The sequence below is a fragment of the Eurypyga helias genome, unplaced genomic scaffold, assembly GCF_000690775.1.
Source record: "Eurypyga helias isolate BGI_N326 unplaced genomic scaffold, ASM69077v1 scaffold12678, whole genome shotgun sequence".
In the NCBI taxonomy this organism is placed as follows: Eukaryota; Metazoa; Chordata; class Aves; order Eurypygiformes; family Eurypygidae; genus Eurypyga; species Eurypyga helias.
This window is the reverse complement of record NW_010266318.1, coordinates 15,512-35,728: the sequence shown is the minus strand read 5'-3', so window position 1 is coordinate 35,728 and position 20,217 is coordinate 15,512. Positions and strand designations below refer to the sequence as shown.

Genomic DNA, 20,217 nt, shown 5'->3' with positions numbered 1-20,217 from the left:
ACCCAACTAACCAACTACCATGGTCCCCTGGTCTACCCCCAACTTTTTTACGGAGTATGATGTTCTGTGGAATGAAATACCCCTTTGGTCAGTTCGGATTAGCTGTCTGGGCTGTGTCCCCTCCCCACTGCTTGTAGTAAGAAAGTTGGGAACACGGGTGCAGTATCAGAAGCTGAAAAAGTCCTTGAATTGGTGCAAACATTCCTTAGCCAAACTAAAGCCACCAGTGTTAGCAGCACTCAGCGCAAATCTAAAACAGCCTTATACCAGCTACTGTGAAGAAATTAGTTCTGTCCTGACTAAAAAACAGCACAATGTGTTATACCTGTGATGCATGGGAGTCCTTGTAAGCACAGGAGAGAGTGGATTACTTGAGACAGCACGGCAGTATTCCTAAATGGCACAGTTCTAGGGACCCAACCCATCATTATTTTGCCTCATCTGTGTCCCTTCTGTGTTTCTTATCTCAAGATGTTCTTGAGATTTGGAGAAAGGAAAGCTCTGGCTAGTCATTATTCTGGTGGATGGATTCTGATCCCTTCCTGGATGACATAGTGATTACAGGAGGAAAGAAGTATCCAAATTTAGATTTGCAGTGAGAATCACCACACTTCTAGATGTTTGCATAAGACTTTGTTGGTATACGGTGGCTTCCTTGAAACCAGTCAAGCACTACTGTAACTTCGACGGTGTTTGCCAGTGGGAAAATCTGAATTGTCAAAGAATCTGGGAGACTTTCTGCTGTGCTGAGCAATATCTCTGAACCCTCTTTCAGGAAGCTGACAGAATGTGAAGGTCTGTGAGTTATTGGCAGTCCTTAACTTCCCTTATTTTTGTTCTTTCAACTTGCATTAAAGTGAAGCTGAACACATTTGGGTTTATGATGTTAAACCAGTTACCTACAGCTGATGAGCTCCAGGAAGAGCGAAACCAGTTCTGTTCTGTTTCAGCAGTTATGAAAAGTAAGGACTGGTCCTGTAGTACTGTCCAGCATCAAAACAATCACTCCTAATTTAAATGCCTCTTTGAAAGAGTTTATCTTCTGGGGAGTTCAGACCTGTGTGTTGTGTGGCATTTGCTGCTAGCATCTCAGGAGTGTGGGATTTTGGATGAAACAAAGGTGCTGGTTAACGAGGCTAAAAACTGAAGCGTGATCTAGCTGTAGAGGAAAGGTAATTTAGCAGTACCACAGGCTCCTCCCCTGCCCCAAATATGACAGACTCAACTTTAAAATTCTATTTCAGGCAGTTGTTCCCCTTTAAGTGGGGGAGAATAATAGTTTGCTAATAGTTTGCTCAGCTACTAACTCCAGTATTACTAACTTTAGCTATTTATTGTAGTAGATATGAATGTACCTTCTTGGGCACAACGTGTATTTGGCAGTAAGAGACACTGAGGGTAACTGACTGAAGAAGCCCAGTTCTTATATTTGATTTCTAGTGAAATAAACTATTCAGTGTATGGTCACAGGGCTATCTATTCAAGTCTGTATCAGCGTTGATCTGTGAGAGAAGGAAATAGAAATAGGCAAGCAGCATTCATGAATAAGAAATAGTAAAACAGCTTTCATCAATAATAGGATTCCCTGAACTGGTGTAGCAGCATCTGGGAAATTGAATGAATTACAGGTTCCTTTGTGCAATCTGGGTAAAAGGTCTCCAAAGGAAGTCTGGGGGTGTGGGCAGAGCAAGTAAAAAAACTTTGCCATCAGCGGTGTCTTTAAAAACACCTTCCTCCCTGAATCAGTCTACTTTTTACTCAGGACCCCATTCAGGATGCTTAAAGGTTCAATGCTGGCTTTGCAGTTTGGGTGGTGATCTCTGCAATTTTTATTGATATCTTTACAGATAAGCATTTCACCTGAAAGATGTAACTGAGTATAAAATTGTGACTCCAACTAAAATAGGAGAGCTTGTGCCTTCTGGTTTAAGGTGGAAGTTCATAAATCATCTTGTGACTGAAAATCCTTTTGCAGGCTGCAGTTATCTTGAAAACACTTCAAACAAAATTTGAGCATTTTGTGTTGATGTATGAGAACCCTTCTCTTCAGCAGAAAGCACTAGCTTTGATTCCCCTCCAGCAGTTGAAAGGAAAGGCTCAGAAAAAGCTAGCGCAAGCTACAAGACTGGACAAAGGTAATGCCACCGAGTTATAATGTATATGAAACTAGAAATACTCTTTCAAACATCTGCATGATGCATTTATCTACTGTGCTTTAGGTGTGTGGATTTGGTCATATGTCAGCAGGTTGCAAAGGCTGTTTCTAAATTAGAATTACTTTCTGCCTAATTTTCAAATTTTCTACTTTCCTCACTTCTCTGTTTTAGTGTTGGGGTTTTTTATTTCATTTTTGTCATCCATCCTTTACTGCTTTCACATAGAAATTTTGAGTTCTCAGTTTTTGACTTAGTAGTAGACAATGCTAGGGAAACAAATAAGGTGAGCATCTCATGTTGTATTCCTTGTATCTAGAGTGAAATGTCTATTAAAAATGACCTATTTCTATTTTCAAGTGACAGTTTTAGATTTGTTTCAGCAATATAGTGAAATTTTACTTTCAGGAGATAAATATTAAAAAACGCCACTCTTCCAAGACCGTATTTAAACAAAAAAAATCCTCTTCACTGTCAGTCTGTGACAGAAGACTCTTTAAAGCAATTTTGGTAACTTGATGGGAGTGCTGTTGATTTGCAAATCAAAACTGAGCTCTTCTCGTTTTTTGAATGACTTTGTGATGTCTCATACAGCCACACTAATACGTATTTGTGCCTCTGGCATTAGCTGCTCTAGTTCAGCTGTGCACCTTATTTAAAAAGGGGAAGGTAGGAGGAGGGTGGTGTTTCCAGGTGCTTCTTCCCAAGCCATCTATTCAAAATGGTTTCCAGACCTTAATCTAGATGCATGTAAAAGGGAAGTGGTGGAACTCCACTGCTCTGAATTATGGCAGTTGGAAAGCGTTTTTAGGGAGCTTTATAGAAACATTCCTTTGGGAATGGACTGTGTATGAGATGTATGGGTAATTGGCCCTTTCAGTTTCTTTGGTTTGACTGTACTGCTGTGTTAATACTGTTACCTGTGGGAATAACTGCTTAGCGCTAGGGCACCCTCGATTTTAGGACTTCCCTTACAATGCAAAATAGGCAATATTTGCTCACAAATGGGTCATAAATTCCTGGGATAGGAAGATTATGGTCATTTGATCAGAAGTACAGATTTTTTTTTTTTTTACTGTTTCCCGTTAACACTTTCCATTAGAAAGATGAATTGTACAGTCAAAGATAGCTGCACGGCACAGCCAACTGTTCAAATAAATCACATTTGTCATTCTTTCCATGCAATGTTTTCATGAAGGGTTTATTTTACAAACCAAGAGAAGAGTATTCATATGGTAGCTGTCATTTTCATAGCTGGGTTCTGGTTTGTGTGTTGTTATCCAGGAAAAGAGAATATGCCCTGTGCTTGAAATCTTCTCATTTGGTTTTTAGCAGAAAGTTTGAATATACAGGCATATCCATATTGTAAGTGATAACACCTTGTCTGAATGTTTCAATACAAATGTTTTTCACTCATAATAAGTAAAAATGGAAATTTTACTGCAATTAAAATCAAGTTTTCTTGCTTTGATTAAAAGATTATCTCTTCTCATGTGCTTCATGGTCGTGTCAACGTATGTTCAATAGCGTTAGGGCCCCCACAGTGTCTTTTGTACTACTTCAGCTTCAGAGGAGGATGTGAATTGAACCTGTTTAAGTAAAACACACATCTTACCTAAGCTTTCTTCACTGTCCTGAAAAAGGACCTAATGCACAAATTTGGTGCAACTTCCCTTAAACAGCATTCTTACTATTGTATTCTCATATTCATTAGTCAGACCTGTCTGCATTGTGACTACAAGCAAAGTGTAGTACTTAAAATAACCAGGTGTTAATATCTATGATTGCAGTGTGGCCTAGATGGAGTTAATAGAACTTTATTTGAATGTCTGTGAATCTGAGAAGGAAAAGTATTTCTCTGGGCATTGGAACAGAATATACATTTAAAGACTCTAAGGATTTGGAAGGGATGGGTCTCTATTGGAAGACTGGATTTTTATATTTGTTAGTTCACTGAAGTGGGGTTATTTCTAGGCGATGGAATAGCAACAGTGTGTGAGTAGATTCCAACACCTCTTGTGAATACAGGAAAATGGGCCTGAACAGTCTGGTGATCTAGTTTGGTGGAGTCAGCTAGAGCAGAAAAATAAAGACATCCTGTGTCTAGCTTGGGTAGACTGGCAAAGGTGTTTATTTGTTGGATTTGTAAACAAGCTCCACTTTGTTCACACGGTATATGTGCATGTTCTATGGTAATTAAGCTGTGTTTTTAGAAAGTCTGTTCATATCACACCTGGTTGCCTAGACTGCTGCCAGTGTCTGGTTCATTAGGATTATGAAATCGAAGTAATTGTTATGCCTAGCTTAATAGCTAAGAATAGGGTAAGAATATTTAGGAGCAGAAAAACAATTAACACTCTTCTGAAGCCCTGGAGGAGTATGAGGGGCATGAGCAATTTCACTGGGCTTCACTGTATATCTAACTTGCTTTTCTGAGCACTTCCTTATTCTCATTCTAGCTGTAGTGCTTAGGAGTGCAGCTTTTTGTTCTTCAGATACAGTTTGACATTATTCAGTCTTGAGAATTTAGATTTTGTGTATGCGTGTGCTTAAAAAACATATAAAGCTTTTTAATAATAAGATAATAAAGGCCCAGAGATAGTGATTGATGTAGGTACTAGAAAGTTCAACTGAATTACTTTTCTATTTGACCTAACTGTGTGCTGTGTAAATTTCACAGGTGCACATGTGAATGAAGAGGACTTCTTGTTGTTGGAGCTCTTGAACTGGTTTAAGAATGACTTTTTTCGTTGGGTAAATAATCTTCCTTGCAGCAGGTGTGGTGGGCAGACAGAGCCTAAAAGTGACTACCTGTTGCCTACTGATGATGATCTAAGGTGGAACGTCAGACGAGTGGAAAATCATTACTGCAACCGGTGTCAGTTCTGTAATAGATTCCCAAGGTGAGCATACAAAGATTTGCTTGGACTTTTTTTTTTCCCCTTGTCTTTCAAGAAACAGCTTTGCATTTGTGCGTTTTGTGAACAAGGTAAGTTGTTGGTTGAAAGATTAGAGGCCACTTTAAGCAACATGGTAGGATGATGAACCAGCAATTGATCTATAAGATTAATTTTTTAAATCAATATATTGCTTTCTTTATGTGTCCTTTTTCTGAATACTTGTCTGATTTTCTTTTTTTGTTACTGTTAATTTGATAAAGTATGACTTCTAAATAAAAATGTTAATATTGGCATAGTATGTAGATAAGTTTTCATTATTTCAAGGAAAACTTTCACTTCTGTGAGAAATCACAAGGGGTAATGCACATCTTTTGCTGAGTATATAGCAAAAGAGCAAATATCCAATTTTTTAATAATTTTACTATCAAAAGGACCAGTATAAAAAAAATATTTTAAGATGAAGTCTAAGTCGATTTTGAAAACTGAAAAAAAACCCCCAGATTCATTTCAGTACTGCTATAAACATGTTACGAAGTCGTGCGCATCAAAGTACAAATAGCATTCTGCGCTCACTTGTTTTATGCAGTACAGCAATCTGTACCATTATCTTCTTTGGGCTGTATGGCACTGAAATCTGCTCAAATCATCACAAGGACAGTTGTGTGAAGATTTTGAAAGGTGGAATGTTTTCAGTTATTCTGGTTTTGATTTGGTTTTCTCCTGAAGGTATAACAACCCTGAAAAACTTCTGGAAACCAGATGTGGACGCTGTGGCGAGTGGGCGAACTGTTTTACACTGTGTTGCAGAGCTGTAGGGTTTGAAGCTAGATATGTCTGGGACTGTACAGGTATCAGTATTCTAGAATATCATAATGGTAATACAAACCTATGCAAAATGAGGTTATCTATCTTATGGTTCTCAGATTGTATTAGCCATCAGACAGCATATAAAGTTATGCAGTTGAGTTAACAGACAATATAAATTCAATTTCCTGTCTTGCCTGATGAGATGAAATAAGATTAATGACTGACTTCGGAATGATACAAACTTCGAATACGAGCCTAAGAAAGCAAGCTCTGGTATCTTTTCTGAATGTAGATGAACAGAAAACATGTTCTTTCACCTGTTCCTTATTAAATAAATTGGGAAAAGTTACAGTATACTACAATATTAGGAGAGGATCTACCCTTGTAATTGGTTTATTCTTGGTCTTTGTTATATAGATCATTTGTGGACTGAAGTATATTCGTCTTCTCAGAAAAGGTGGCTTCACTGTGATCCCTGTGAAAATGTCTGTGATAAACCTCTTCTGTATGAAACCGGATGGGGAAAGAAGCTCTCCTACATAATAGCATTCTCCAAAGACGAGGTAGGAGTAATGATGTCAGTAAAAACCAAACTTGCCCTGAGGGAAGTGTGTGATGTATTCCATCTTAGTGTGATTTCCAGAACACTATGTTATTATAGAAAATCATTTATATGTTATTATAGAAAAACATAATTTGATTGGCTAACCTCTCTAAATGAAGCAAATTAAATGGGAATTTTTGGTTGCTTTATTTTCTTCTTCAACTTGTGCTTGAGGTTGTTGATGTCACCTGGAGGTACAGCTGTAGGCATGAAGAAGTACTCTCCAGAAGGACAGCACTCAGTGAAGCTACACTACGTGAAACAATTAACAGACTAAATAAAAAGGTATGTAGCTTTTCTTGAATTGGTTTCTTTAAGTGAAACATAAGTATCTTTCCAGAATGCAAAGTCCTTGAACAAGGGAATGCTTTTGGTAACCTCATAGGAATATTCATGCACTGTGGAATGTAAAATGCTGATAACTATACAGACCTCATTCTACACTAAATGTGTAAGAATCTGTCACAGAGCTGAACATAAGTGAAATATGATAAAAGAATAGCATGTAAAAGGATTATTACATTATCTCATACAAAGTCAAATATTTGTGTGTATGTACATATGTACATGATACAGACTGTGTGTGTATATTATTTTCTTGATGGCTTTAGAGTGGAGTTGGACATCAGCCGATGCTGGGAGTAAACAACAGCTGCTTTGTAACTAGGTACACTCCTTGAGGGCACCTAAGCATTTTCCACATCAATAATGCTATAACTATAAATACTATTGTTTTCCGGTCATAAGAAATGTAGCCTAATTTGTTTTTTACAAGCTCTAGGAAGCAGGAGGAATGGTCCACAGGCTGTTTCCAAGGTCTTCAAGAAGGGTTGATACCATTAGTAGAGTTTTGTCTCAAAACCACATGTACTGTTTGTGTCTAATGTCCGTAAAGCATGTGTAGCCATTTGCAGCTTCATGCCATAGTCACAGAATCCCAGTGCACTTGGGACCTCTGTGCTAAGCTTTTTCCACTCCCTTCTTGGGAGAGGATGAACTTTTCTTGACTCAAAATACTGGAATACCACAAAACCTTGAACCACCTGTAAGGTTCCATTTTGTCCCCACATCCTTCTGGGGCTAATTCCCATGAAAAGAAACTTTAGTTCTTGTGTATTCAGCTGATGGCTTAATAAACACATTCTGCCTTTCTAGAGGCCTGCTTTACCAGCTCTGGTTCTAGCCACACACTAAGAGCATGAAGAATTGAGCTGGGCTCACAATTTTAAGCCCTGGCCTCAAATGCTTTATCAGTAATGAAAAATTAGAGTCACACAGCAGAGTGGACCACTGAGAAGTCTGACCACAGAGGAGTGAAATAAAAGGAGATAAAGGATCAGAAATTCAAGTTGAGGAATACATGTGCTTTGTGCAGAGTTGCAGGAGTTTAATGTTGTTCTCTCTGAGCACTGAACCCGTGCTGGCTACAAAACGGATCTGAGGGGCCTTTCTTCTCATCTGCTGGTGATAAAAACCACTCACCAGGCTCTTCTCCTCCACCAGTTGTCCAGAGAGAGAGAATTTTGGAAATAAGACTCTAGTAAGTTGAAAAATTGCTCTGACAAGATTGATGGAATTGGGGAAGCACAGGCAACTGCCTCGTGGGCTGGCTTGCCTGACCCCCTTCTCACCTCAATGGTGTCACCATAGGATCATGCTCTGTTGCACTTACAGAAGCCTGGAGAACTCCAGTGAAAAAGCGCATTGCCATCTCCAACAGGTGATGCTGTGTGTTGGTCTGTTGGCCTGTTTCTTACGGTTTTTTCCACCTACTCTATAGGGTTGTGCAGCTCATGAGCTGACACGAGCACTTTTCAAACAGCAAAAATGGACATTCTGGTCATATTTTAAATGAAAACTTTACTAAGAACTGTGTACAGGCAAGAAAGGTATACATGTGCTTCCAAGACACTAATTTTTCTCTGCTCTTCCTTTCTCTACACATGGAAAATCCCAGCCCTTTCTCCTCTATGCTGCACATTGTCCTACTGCTTTTCACTGTTGTTAAATTTGTCCTGTGATTCTTTTAGAACACCTTTGGCAGCCTTTGATGGTATCTTATTCTGAGGAACGACTTCCTGTCATTTACTACAAGCTGAATGATATTCACACTCCCTCCCACACACACTTCCTTTTGCCTAATAGCTGTTCAAAATATATTTAATGAAATTTATTAAATGATAAATTTAATCTCTCTTTTACTCCTTTTTTCTTTTGTCAGTTATAGTTGAAATTGCATTTTAGGGACTTAAAGGCAGTTTGCAATTGAATTGCTAAAAGAAAAGGTTTTTTTCTTACATTAGTTCTAGTTAAAGGAACTTTCCTAAAGTTCATACTAAGTTTTTCAGGAATCAAGGGGCCATTAAAAAGTTGCTGTCTGAGGATAACCCTGTTGTATTCAGCAGCTTCTGTGGCCAGCAGAGGGGTAAGGCAGCTCACCCCTGGAACTATCAAGGCATTTTATAGCAGGCTTCCATTACACTGCTCGGTCACAGATCTCCATTTCAGCTAGTATGCTGTTTCCCTCACTGCAGCCTATTCAGCAGATAACTGATGGGGGCAGAGGCCTCCACTAACTTTCCCTTTTCCCATTGTCTCCTCAAGACTGGTTCCCCACTAGGAGGGATTATAATCTTGGTATTTTTTGATGCAGAGCTCCAATACTGCATATAACACCCTGACTACAAAGTTTTTCTTCACCTACTTTGTATGGATGCTGCCCTATTCCAGTCCACTGTTTGCTACCTACAATAGGCACTGCCCTGTTCCAGGCCATTGTATGTCACCCCTATAGAAAGTGGGAAAAGGACCCCGAACTTTCACTGCTTTCATTGAAAATTGGATGATGGGGCAGGGAAACAAATCTTTTTATTTGCTCCAGGCCCCATTTTTTGGTGGTGATTGTTGAGTGAATATAGCTAAGACCAGGCCAGCTCTTAAAAGGAAAACTAGTAAGTTAGGTTGAATTGTGACCATCTCATGGTGATTGATGTCAGATGAACCAGTATTTTGTGTTTAAAGGTTTAAAATTCAATTTCTCGCCTCAGATTATCTGTTGCTTACCCAGCAGTGGGTTCACTTAAATCACGAATTGTCCATCTCTCAAGACACAAAAGCATCAATAGCATAACTTGCACGTGATGTAGAACTGATATTAAAGCTGCAGTTTGCAACCCCTCTTCCTTCCTATTCCCTCTGTCTGCCAAAGAAAGGTGGGGCCTGAGCATGTATGTAGAGGATAATACCTTAAGAAAAAACAAAAGCAGGAAGTTTGAGCCATGGCAGTTGATAATGGAGTTCTTGTAGCCTATTTCAGTACACGGATGCTGTTGATGACGATGTCATTTGTAGGAAGCGTTACAGGTTTTCCCAGCTCAGGCAGTGTTGATCTCTGCAGTGTCTGAGCCTTATCTATGTCTTCTAGGCTGTGATGCATTTGTGTGCTGGAGGGGGGAGATGACAAGAGTTCAAATACTTGTGTTCTTTACAGTTGAGGAATTTACTAATTTCTTGTATCATACATAAGAGGCCTGTCTTCTGAAACACTCATTTTGTGTTGAAGTGCTTTTCTTTAATGGGTTCTTTTCAGATACTGTTACGATAGCTGCAGAGCAAGGTTAACCAATTTTCAGTGTGGCATCACTAATTTCAGTGGTGATAACCTCTGATATTGGGTTTCCTTACATCAAAGTGTCTCGAAGAAAATTGAAGATCGGTATTTTTAACTTAGGGTAAGCCATACCAAACCTCTCTGAGCTGGAGTGAGATTTGTAGTACTGTGTATGGATAGCTGAAGTGCCCAGGTGAGTGTTAGATTTGGGAGGGCCTGTTGTTTCATAAGGAACTGCTGGAGTCGCTGCTTATCATCCATCAACGCAATCAGAGGTGCGTTTCCCACTTGCTGTGTTAGAACTGATATCTGTTCAGCTGGAGCTGTTTCTCATCATTTCTCTGTATCTGCTTTCCTTTATCCACTTGCACATTGTTGTCTGGAACCAAAACCCTTCAAATGCCCATCTTCTGTTCCCTAATCTTTCTGGGGTCAGGACTGCTTTTGAGATAATTGGAATACCTATTGGCCTGAAGTTTCAGGTCCTAGTGGGCTGACTGTGCATGCCTTGGGCGATCACCAAAGTAGGAAAAAAATGATGATTTGTAACCGTTCGTATACTCAATGTTGAATTTAATTTTCCCACCCTATGCAGGTGTATCCACAGTTAAGGAAAAAGGCTTCGCATGTAAAGCTCTGTATGTTTGATGGGGAAATCAAGAGACAAAACCCAAGTTTCTCCATGAATTTTGTGAAAGTTGTTTGCCTAAAAAATGTCCATAGTTTTATTCATGTGAGCAAAAAAAGCTAAAAACTCTTCAGAAGGGATACTGAAGGAAGGAGAGGCAGTGGATTACCCCTCTATGTTAAGGAGTTTTTTGAGTGTCTAGAACTTAATGATGGTGATGAAAGGGTTGAGCGTTTGTGGGTGACAATCGGGAGGCAGGCCAACAAGGCAGATACCATCGTGGGAGTCTGTTACAGACCACCCAACCAGGATGAAGAGGCATGTGAAATATTCTATAAGCAGCTGGGAGAAGTCTCACAATTGCTGGCCCTTGTTCTTGTGGGGGACTTCAACTCACCAGCTGTCTGCTGGAAATACAGTACACTAGAGAGGAAGCAGTCTAGGAGATTCCTGGAGTGTGTGGAAGATAACTTCCTGACACAGCTGGTGAGGGAGCCAACTAGGGAAGGCACCCTGCTGTCAGACAGACCTTGGTGCCAGGGAGGGTTATGAAGCAGGTCATCTTGAATCCCATCACACGGCACATAGAGGACAACCAGGTGATTGGACCCAGTCAGCGTGGGTTTATGAAAGGCAGGTCATGCTTCCCTAACCTGGTCTCCTCCTCTGACAAGGTGACCCACTTAGTGGATGAGGGAAAGGCTGTGAATGTTGTTTACCTGGACAATAAAGATTTTGATACCACTTCCAGTTTTCTCATGGAGAAATGGGCTGTTCATGGCTTATATGGGTATAGTCTTCACTGGGCAAAAAACTGGGTGGATGGATGGGCCCAGAGAGTTGTGGTGAATGGAGTTAAATCCAGTTGGCAGATGGTCACCAGTGGTGTTCCCTGGGCCTCATACTCGGCCAGTTCTTTTTGACATCTTTATCAATGACCTGGACAAGGGGATCGAGTGCACCTTCAGTAAGTTTGCAGATGACACCAGGTTGGGCAGGAATGTTGACCTGCCTGAGGGTAGAAAGGGGACTCTCTGGAGGGATCTGGACAGTCTGGATTGATGGGCTGAAGCCAATTGTATGAGATTCATCAAGGCCAAGTGCTGGGTCCTGCAGATGGGTCACAACAACCTCACGCAAAGCTGCCTGGTGGAAAAGGACCTGAGGGTGTTGGTCAATAGCTGGATGAATATGAGCCAGTAGTGTGCCCAGGTGGCCAAGAAGGCCAATGGCATCCTGGCCTGCATCAGGAACACTGTGACCAGCAGGATTAGGGAAGTGATTGTCCCCCTGTACTGGGCACTGGTGAGGCTGCACCTAGAATCCTGTGTTCAGTTTTGGGCCCCTCACTACAAGAAAGACACTGAGGTGCTGGAGCGTGTCCAGAGAAGGGCAACAGGTCTGGAGCTTAAGTCCCGTAAGGAGCAGCTGAGGGAACTGGGGTTGTTTAGCCTGGAGGAGTCTCAAGGGAGACCTTGTCACTCTCCAGAACTACCTGAGAGGAGGTTGTAGGGAGGTGGTTGTCGCTCTCTTCTCCCATGTAACAAGCGAAAGGACAAGAGGAAACGGCCTCAAGTTGCACCAGGGAAGGTCTAGATTAGATATTAGGAATAATTTCTTCAGTGAAAGGGTTGTTAGGCACTGGAACGGGCTACCCAGGGGAGTGGTTGAGTCACCATACCTGAAGGGATTTGAGAGGCAGGTGGGCAAGGTGCTTAGCAACATGGTTTAGTGGTGGACTTGGCAGTGCTAGGTTAACATTTGGACTTGATGATCTTTAAGTTCTTTTCCAACCTAAAGGAATCTATGATTCTCTGTGTTATGTAATTCTGTTTCTTTTCTGCTAATTTACCTGGAAGCATAGCTGATGCATTTTTCTCAGTTTTCTGACATCTTGAAAAATATGAATGTCATAGTTTGTTTATGATAGAATGTGTTACTGTGGAATAACTTTCGGAGACCAACTGCATTCTTTTGTTTGGGCTTGATCACAACCCCAAGACTGCTGCAATCGTAATCATTCCAACTCAGAGGAGAAACATTTGACCTAATAATTATGCTTGCTTCCTCTTTCCCCTAAATAAGATCACAAACAGCTATTGTACAGAATGCATATGAATAACTATAAAATATGCTGTGGAAATGTTTTATCATCCAAGCAAATGTGCTATAAACATAACAGAAACATTATTTTGAAAGAAAACTACGCAGTGTGTTCAAGTTCACAAGAAAAAGCACTGCTGCTGAATAACCATGCAGTTATGACTGATTTATATTTGCATATCTGGTAGAAGATTAATGTTTCTAACAGTCAGTCTAGACTTTACATGTTAGTCTGTTTTTTCAATTATTTTTTTTCTTTTTGCTGTTGGTGTCACAAGAGCAAAACTACAAATACCATTTTTCTGAATTTTTTACTTTGTTTCTTAAATGTATTTTCAGAGACAACAATCTTTGTCAGAAAATAGAAAAAGAGAGCTCTTGGAAAGAACAATTGTGGAGCTTGTTGAATTTATTTCTCCTAAAACGCCTAAACCCGGAGAATATGGTGGAAGGACATCTGGTTCAGTGGCTTGGCGAGTAGCCAGAGGTGAAATTGGTCCAAAGGTATTTAACTTTTGCACTGATGACCATCTTAGAGGTAGCTAACTAAAAGTTCTGTAATTCTAGTCTGCAGAGGAATAGTACTTCATGGTAGGTAGCCTACAGATGTAGTTCAAACAGTGAAACTTCCATAAATGTTTGGTGCAAGTTTGATGTGAATTCAGTAGGGGTCCACAAGTAATTTTTGAGGAATGATGGTGGTCTGTTGATTCAAAAACTGTTTGGGAATCCTTAATCTGAAGTGTGTTTTGCTCTTACAAGTTAGTTTAAAAAAAAAAAAACAACACCCTTTTTTCCTTTTAATACTTACATTGTGACAGAACTAGAAAGTGTAAGGCAGTTGAAAGCAGTTGGGAAAACTTTAAAGAATGTTTATTTGTATTATTAGTTACTACTGGTTAAAGACTTAGAAGTAGGTTTTGACCAACTACTTTTGTTAATAAAACAATGTGGGAGCAATTAGAATTATGTAAATGGAACAATCTCTTAAATAATAAGCATGATTGATTTTCATATTAGTGTTTTTGACTCTTTCCAAAAGCAAGATTTTATTTTTAATTACTTTGTGCTAAGATGCAGTTTCCCAGAACCATAGCCATATTTAGTTTGAGCCAACATGCAAAGGTGTAATTTACCCCATCACTCTTTATATCAATTTTGTGGTGATCCTGTCATGTGGAATGACTGACAATCCTAAATAGGAGGAGTTGGGTGAAATGAATGAGTTTCATAGGCTTGTTTTGACTTTGAGAAACCAAGAGTATATTTCAGTTCTCCATAGTTTATAAGATTTAATTTCTACTTTGCTGAAACTCATAAGAACAATGACAAATCTTTAAAAAAATAATACGGTGAAGTTACAAAGTTTCTACCTTATATTTCTTGAAGTTGATATGTAAACTGTCATATTCAAGCACCTGTATATGATAGTCCCAGAATTACATTTTCTATTCAAAATAGCTCTATACTTATATGTTGAGCATATTTCTTGTACAATTAATAAGTTTTCTATTTGTAACATGTTAATCTTAGTTAAATTTTCTAATTTTATGTTTTCTGGCTAATAATTTACTTCAAAAAGTAATTATGTGAAAATTTTAAAAATACATTTACTGCTACCCTTTGAAAAAAGTGCAGGTCTATTGTAAGAAACGGGTTTAAATTTCTATTTTGCAGATTATTTTTGTCTATGATCTCTCTTAATAATTATGGGGTTTTTTTCAATTGTCAACAAAACTTAATTGGGAAACCCTGGCATGCTGTTGAAAAGTAACATAATCTTACTGAAATGTACTGGGAATGAGGGTGATTGTATGTTTTGCATTTTTCAGAAAAGAAGAGAAGTAATTTTTATTCCCTCTGAAAAAGAGAAGACATCTAAACTCTTCCACCTCACTTACAATATAGTAGAAGATGGTTATACACGGATTTCCAATAATAATGAAAAAATTACTGGGTGGGAAGCAGGTGTTTGGAAGGCAGAGTCTGTTTGGAGAAAGGTTGAGCCAGGTTGGAAAATGGTAAGGATAACAATTATTGAAGGCATAAAATCTACCGTAAAAGTATGGTAACTCCAATAAAATAGAAAACCCTTGCCAGTGTTCGGCATCAAAACCTCTCTTGGTGCCCATAGATTCTAGCTGATGTTAGTAAGTATTACTGTTGAGCTTCAGGTAAGATTGCCAGATGATTTAAGAAATGGCAAATAAATTTAGGTTGCCTTTTCAGAAAGGATGACTGAATTCTAGCTTCCTTCTTATGCTATTGGGCAAATGCACAGTAGTGTTTTATTGATAGCAGTACTTCTCTCCAAAACAAGATTTTTGTGGTGTTGTTTTGGAGAGCAGCTTTATAGTGTATCATCTCTGTGATGCACAGCCAAAAGAAGAAATTGTCATCCCAAGTATTACGGGTTTTTGCCTTCTTACAGATGGAACTGTCCATTATCCAGAGTATTGTATACCCTGCCCAGACTCCTTCCCATCTGTCAGGACACTGAGCAGCAGCAGAGTCATATGCTCGAAATCTAAGAAGAGAAGAACTGATGCCTGTAAGATGGGAAGAGGTCATTTACTAGCAAACAGCTTTTTTCTACAACAGCTACTAGCTGTGGAACAGAGCATTCCTGGCAGGGACTATAGATAGCATGTCACTGCTTTGTTCCCCTGTCATTTTACGAGCCTGAAAGGTCCCTGGCCAAACATTCTTCTAGCTCAGGCAGTTATTTGCTACCCATTAATGAAAAATGGAACCAAGTATGTACCTGTTTTCTGTGCTGGGTGTATACATAACTGACTTGCAAAACGCAGTGGGGGAATAGGTTGGAGAGGTTATTCTACGTAAAAAAAGAATAAGAGAAGAAACTGGAGAATAATCTAAGAGATGTTACAACTGGGTAGACTAATATGAAAAGAGAAGTAACAAAAACCCAGAATGAGGGACAACTATTCTCTGCTTCTCCAGGATCTGCTAAAAATCTGATAGCGCCTTGTATCTTTGCATCTCCAAAGATCGTTTATCCTCACTTTTGCAAGAAACATACCGTCTTTGCACTGAAACCGGTCTGCTGTGCTGTTCTGCTCAGCTCTACAACTCGGATAAAACGGGGAGCGAGCAATCTGTAAGACCATGCATGAAGACACTACTGTTGTATTCACCAGCACCGCAATTTTTCTAGATAAAGGATGTGAGGCTGGCCTTCAGAAATTCAGAGCTAAAAACCCAGGTGTATCCAGGCTTGTGGATAAGGCGTGTTAGTTCTACAGGAATAGTATCCTGCAGGAAGTCTGTGTATGACTAAAAGGACTTTCCATTGGGGGTTGTTTATATTATGGGAGACAGCAGAGGACAAGGTTTTTTGGGGTTTGCCTGGGGTTTTTTTGTAATGCCGCTGGTAGATCTGCATGGTACGAATTTGGGGTTTGATTCAGCAGCTGTCCAAGAAACTTACCAGCCAAAGGAGCCTTCACAGAAATACTTTGTTTATTATTTAGTATGTGAGGAATGGAAAGGAATTTAAATATAAAAGCCACAGTAAAGGTCACTGTAGGTGTTAGCTCAGGAGTAACAGAAAACAACCATCAGTTACGTATTGTTGGCCAAGATGGTCAGCTGCCTGAGTCATTTTGATCAGCGATCCTCCATCGTTATTTATGTATTCTCTTGCTATTCAGCGTCATTTGACTTTATGGTACACAACTCAAACAGGTACAAACCACAGATGCAGTCAGATTACACAGATAACTTGGCATCCAGGGCTCAAACAAGGAGACCATAGTAGTTCTTACATAAGAATGTAAGAACTTGTAGGTCTGAAATCCATGGGTTTCTAAAACCTTGTTTTCCAGATAAATTGCTCCAGTGGAAGAGAATTTGAATGAGTCTGGGTTTTTGTTTCCTGAATTCAGACTTTTTTTTTTCAAATAATACTGAAAAAAGAGCAGCCAGGTGTGAAAGTCACGAGGACAGTCAAAAAGACACAAGAGGAAACTTTACCTTCTGTTTTTCTGATTAAATGTTTGGATATTACAATGGAAGAAGAAACAGGCTAATGTTTTAGTTTTTCTCTCTGAAAAACTTATGGTTAGTGCACCAAGTTGTAACTAATTGAGTGTTTTGGCTTCCTTCCTCAAATATGGCAACTCAGTAGGATATGATCAAAGCAAATCTCTGGCTAGAACTAGCTGAGATACTTTAAAAAATTGCATGGAGATCAGCACTTTCTTGAACATTAAGTTTGTATTCACATGAAATAGGGTTAAACTGTTAAGTTTTCATAGGTGGTCTTCAGTGTAACACCTCATACCTTTGGGGTTTTTAGCTTTCTTAAATATGAGAATTAACATTTTTATGCCTGGTGCATAATAACACTAAAATTCTGTTTGGTAATCTGTCAATGACACTTCTGTATTAGGACGGGATCTTTAGTAAAACATACTATGGTAGTTTATTACCCTTTTATTCAGGGTTGTTCTTTCCAGATTAAAAACTAAAGATCTAAGTCCATTCAGTATGACATGAATCAGAAGCCTGGACGTGACAGAATTTTGATGAGTTTTCTTGACCAAGGATTCTGAAAGGATCATGACAGTTTTGACTCTTTAATCTGTGATGTCTGTTGTCTTGGTTTGCTGATAATAGCTGCTAGACCTGAAAACCATCGGATGCTTATTACAAAACTCATAATATGAGCGTTCATAGTAGTTTTAATGAATGTTGACATACGATGTTAAGTAATAATGTTGATACAGGTTTTATATACAGGTAGCATGTATGATTTGCTCTAACCAAGACATGTCAAGTCCTAGAAGTGGTGTGCAGTCAGCAGCCGCATCTGAAGAATCCAAAATACTGATGATGCTGATCTCTTCATCAGCAATGCTGGACAACCAAAGTGTGTGCATTTAAATAAAACAGCAGACTTTTGTTTTTATATAAAATAATAAACTTAGGTATTTTTGTGGCTCAGACTCTACCAAGCATGTTGAAATAGATTAGTGTTCCCTCGTGAAAGACTATGAACATGTGCAATTGCTTATCTGTGCAACAGACTTAAGGATTCAGATTGTGATTATATACAAAATTGTATTGTGTATAGTTCTAAAGGTTCAGAGGCTTGATAAAAAATGAAAGCATGTTATCTTAAGATTTTATGTGCTTGTTACAATGATTAATCACATATATGTTGATCATCTGAGTTTTTGACATGCTGACTATGTCTTCTTTCCATTTAGGTTTATTTAGCCCGAAAAGAGGGGTCATCCTCTGCTTCCATCAGCTGGAAGTTTGAGTGCAAGTCAATTGGTCTGAAAATAGATAACATTTCAGTTAGGACAAGCAGTCAGACATTTCAGAGTGGAAAAGTAAAGTGGAGAATTTTTTCTCCAACAGCAGAAGTTTCTCTGATCGGAGGTAAGTGTGGAATTTAAATAATGAATTATATCACACAGCAAAGGTGTAACTGGAAATAAATAGCTTATATGGAGAGAGCAAGTACTAAAAATGACATGCAAATGCGTTTTGACTTTTCCAACTCAGTCTTTCTTAGAAAGGTCAAGAAAATACTCTGCATTTAACCAAAATTGGTACAAAAAACTGGTACAGACCCCAGTTTTATTAATATGCACAGCCCTACCTGCAACAGGGTGGGGTTAGCAAGAACACAGAGTGGATATGAGATACTTGGGTGTTTTAGTAGGAAAGATAGATGCTTCTGTGTTCAGTGACTTCAATCTTAACTAGATCCTCTGAGCAAGAGCACTAAACAAATAATAACTAAAGATTTGCACCTGTTTTTTTTCTGCCACTGATTGACAGGTGAATTTAAGTAGTTGGAACTGAGATCCATAAACACTCATTACTGCTTACCCCTTTTTAACATGCGTTTTAGCATTATATGCTGTCTGGAGCAGTGGCTTACTGAATTGTTTCTCTTTTCCACCCACAGATAAAAATCTTTCCTCCTATTCAGACTTCTCTGGTGCAACAGAAGTTACGTTGGAAGCAACTCTAACTGGAGGGGATGGTGAAGCTGCATGGCAACACACACAGCTGTTTAGGGAGAGCTTAACAGGGTGTGGAGAAAATTCCTTGGAGATAATTATAAAACTCAGTGACCTCTGAGAAACTGAATTGAAGAGGTGGTCTTTGGATTCCTTGAAGACACTATACCCTGGATACAACATGAAGATTTGGTTGGCAGCTCCTCTTCATCCCGCTGGCAGCTTATTTCCTGTCTCACTGCTTCCATTTAGCCAACTTGAAACTGCACATGTATTGAATAGGTAAACATCACAATGAAAACCTCTTCGCTTAGACACCAAAATTAAGGGATTGAACTATTAAATACCTTTTTCTTAAAGTTTATGATGAAAAGGAAACAGTTTTTAGGAAGCAAAACATCATCATAAGAGCACAGAGCAATTATAATTGATTTTAATTTGGAGTTTTGGGGTTGGCTTGCTGTTTGGGTTTTTGTTTTTTAATCTACTCCTTGGAGAAACAGTTGAAATTCCATTTTCCGAGTACAACAGATGCTTATGATGACTTCAAAATATTTCAAAGAATAATATAAGACAGACATTTTAAAAGAAAAATTATTTGGTGTAATAATCACAAGAGCTGAAATTAAGATAAATTTTGAAGCCTTCTTGAAATTATCTTGTTAGATATCTAAGTATTAAACTTGTGTTTAATACCTAGAAATATTTGGAAATATGAATATGTGCTAGGAAAATAAACTAATTTTGAAAGAAGTGTTCATTATGTACCTAAAATTGTCATGGCCTGTGATACAAAACTGAAACTTAAACTGAGTAAGAACACCAGTTTGGGTTTTTTCTATTAAAAAACTGTTTATTCATTATAAATACTTTTTAATGATTTAAATTCAGATTTGCCCACTTTTAAGAAGATTTATTAAGCGTGTAGGTTGAAATCACTTTTTAAGGTGTTGTCTCGAGTTGCTTTGAATACTATTCCCAAATGTTACGTAAAAATATATACAATTTTAGTGTTCACTAATGCAGCGTTTAAATTTCCTTTTGTTGAATATAACAAAAACTGCCACCCAGGAGATGTCAGATGCGGCAGTGCTGTGAGTAAAGTATGGGGTGAATGTTCAGATTAGATAGTCTTTATCAGAGAATTTGAGGAACGCTGTGGCTGGATTGTGGAAGAAATTTTTTATCATAGGACTAAAATGCGAAGTTCAAACTATAATTTTCACTTTTTTAAAAATAAAACTAGGGATGATGTTCCCAAGATCAGTGTTTTTAAAGCTTTTTGTTCCTTTTTTTGACCCTTCCAACCGCTGTATTGATTTGAAATAAATGTTTCTTGACCTTTCAACAAATTTAAGCAAATATAAGACTATTTAGATTTTATTAGGAAATGGGATATGCACAGTGAGC

General features: G+C 38.6%; 1 protein-coding gene across 1 annotated transcript in view; it reads left to right on the top strand.

Moving 5' to 3' along the window:
• Positions 1-18,928, top strand: part of NGLY1 (N-glycanase 1) — a gene marked incomplete at its 5' end in the record, with an annotated part of 23,007 nt that extends 4,079 nt beyond the window's left edge. Inside the window, 9 exons of the mRNA XM_010157031.1 lie at positions 1,976-2,135; positions 4,834-5,056; positions 5,780-5,901; positions 6,278-6,423; positions 6,639-6,749; positions 13,145-13,309; positions 14,638-14,826; positions 18,040-18,217; positions 18,753-18,928. Of these exons, the coding sequence (XP_010155333.1) occupies positions 1,976-2,135; positions 4,834-5,056; positions 5,780-5,901; positions 6,278-6,423; positions 6,639-6,749; positions 13,145-13,309; positions 14,638-14,826; positions 18,040-18,217; positions 18,753-18,928 (1,470 nt within the window). The remainder of the gene's footprint in view (positions 1-1,975; positions 2,136-4,833; positions 5,057-5,779; positions 5,902-6,277; positions 6,424-6,638; positions 6,750-13,144; positions 13,310-14,637; positions 14,827-18,039; positions 18,218-18,752) is intronic.
• Between the last annotated feature and the right edge of the window lie 1,289 nt (positions 18,929-20,217).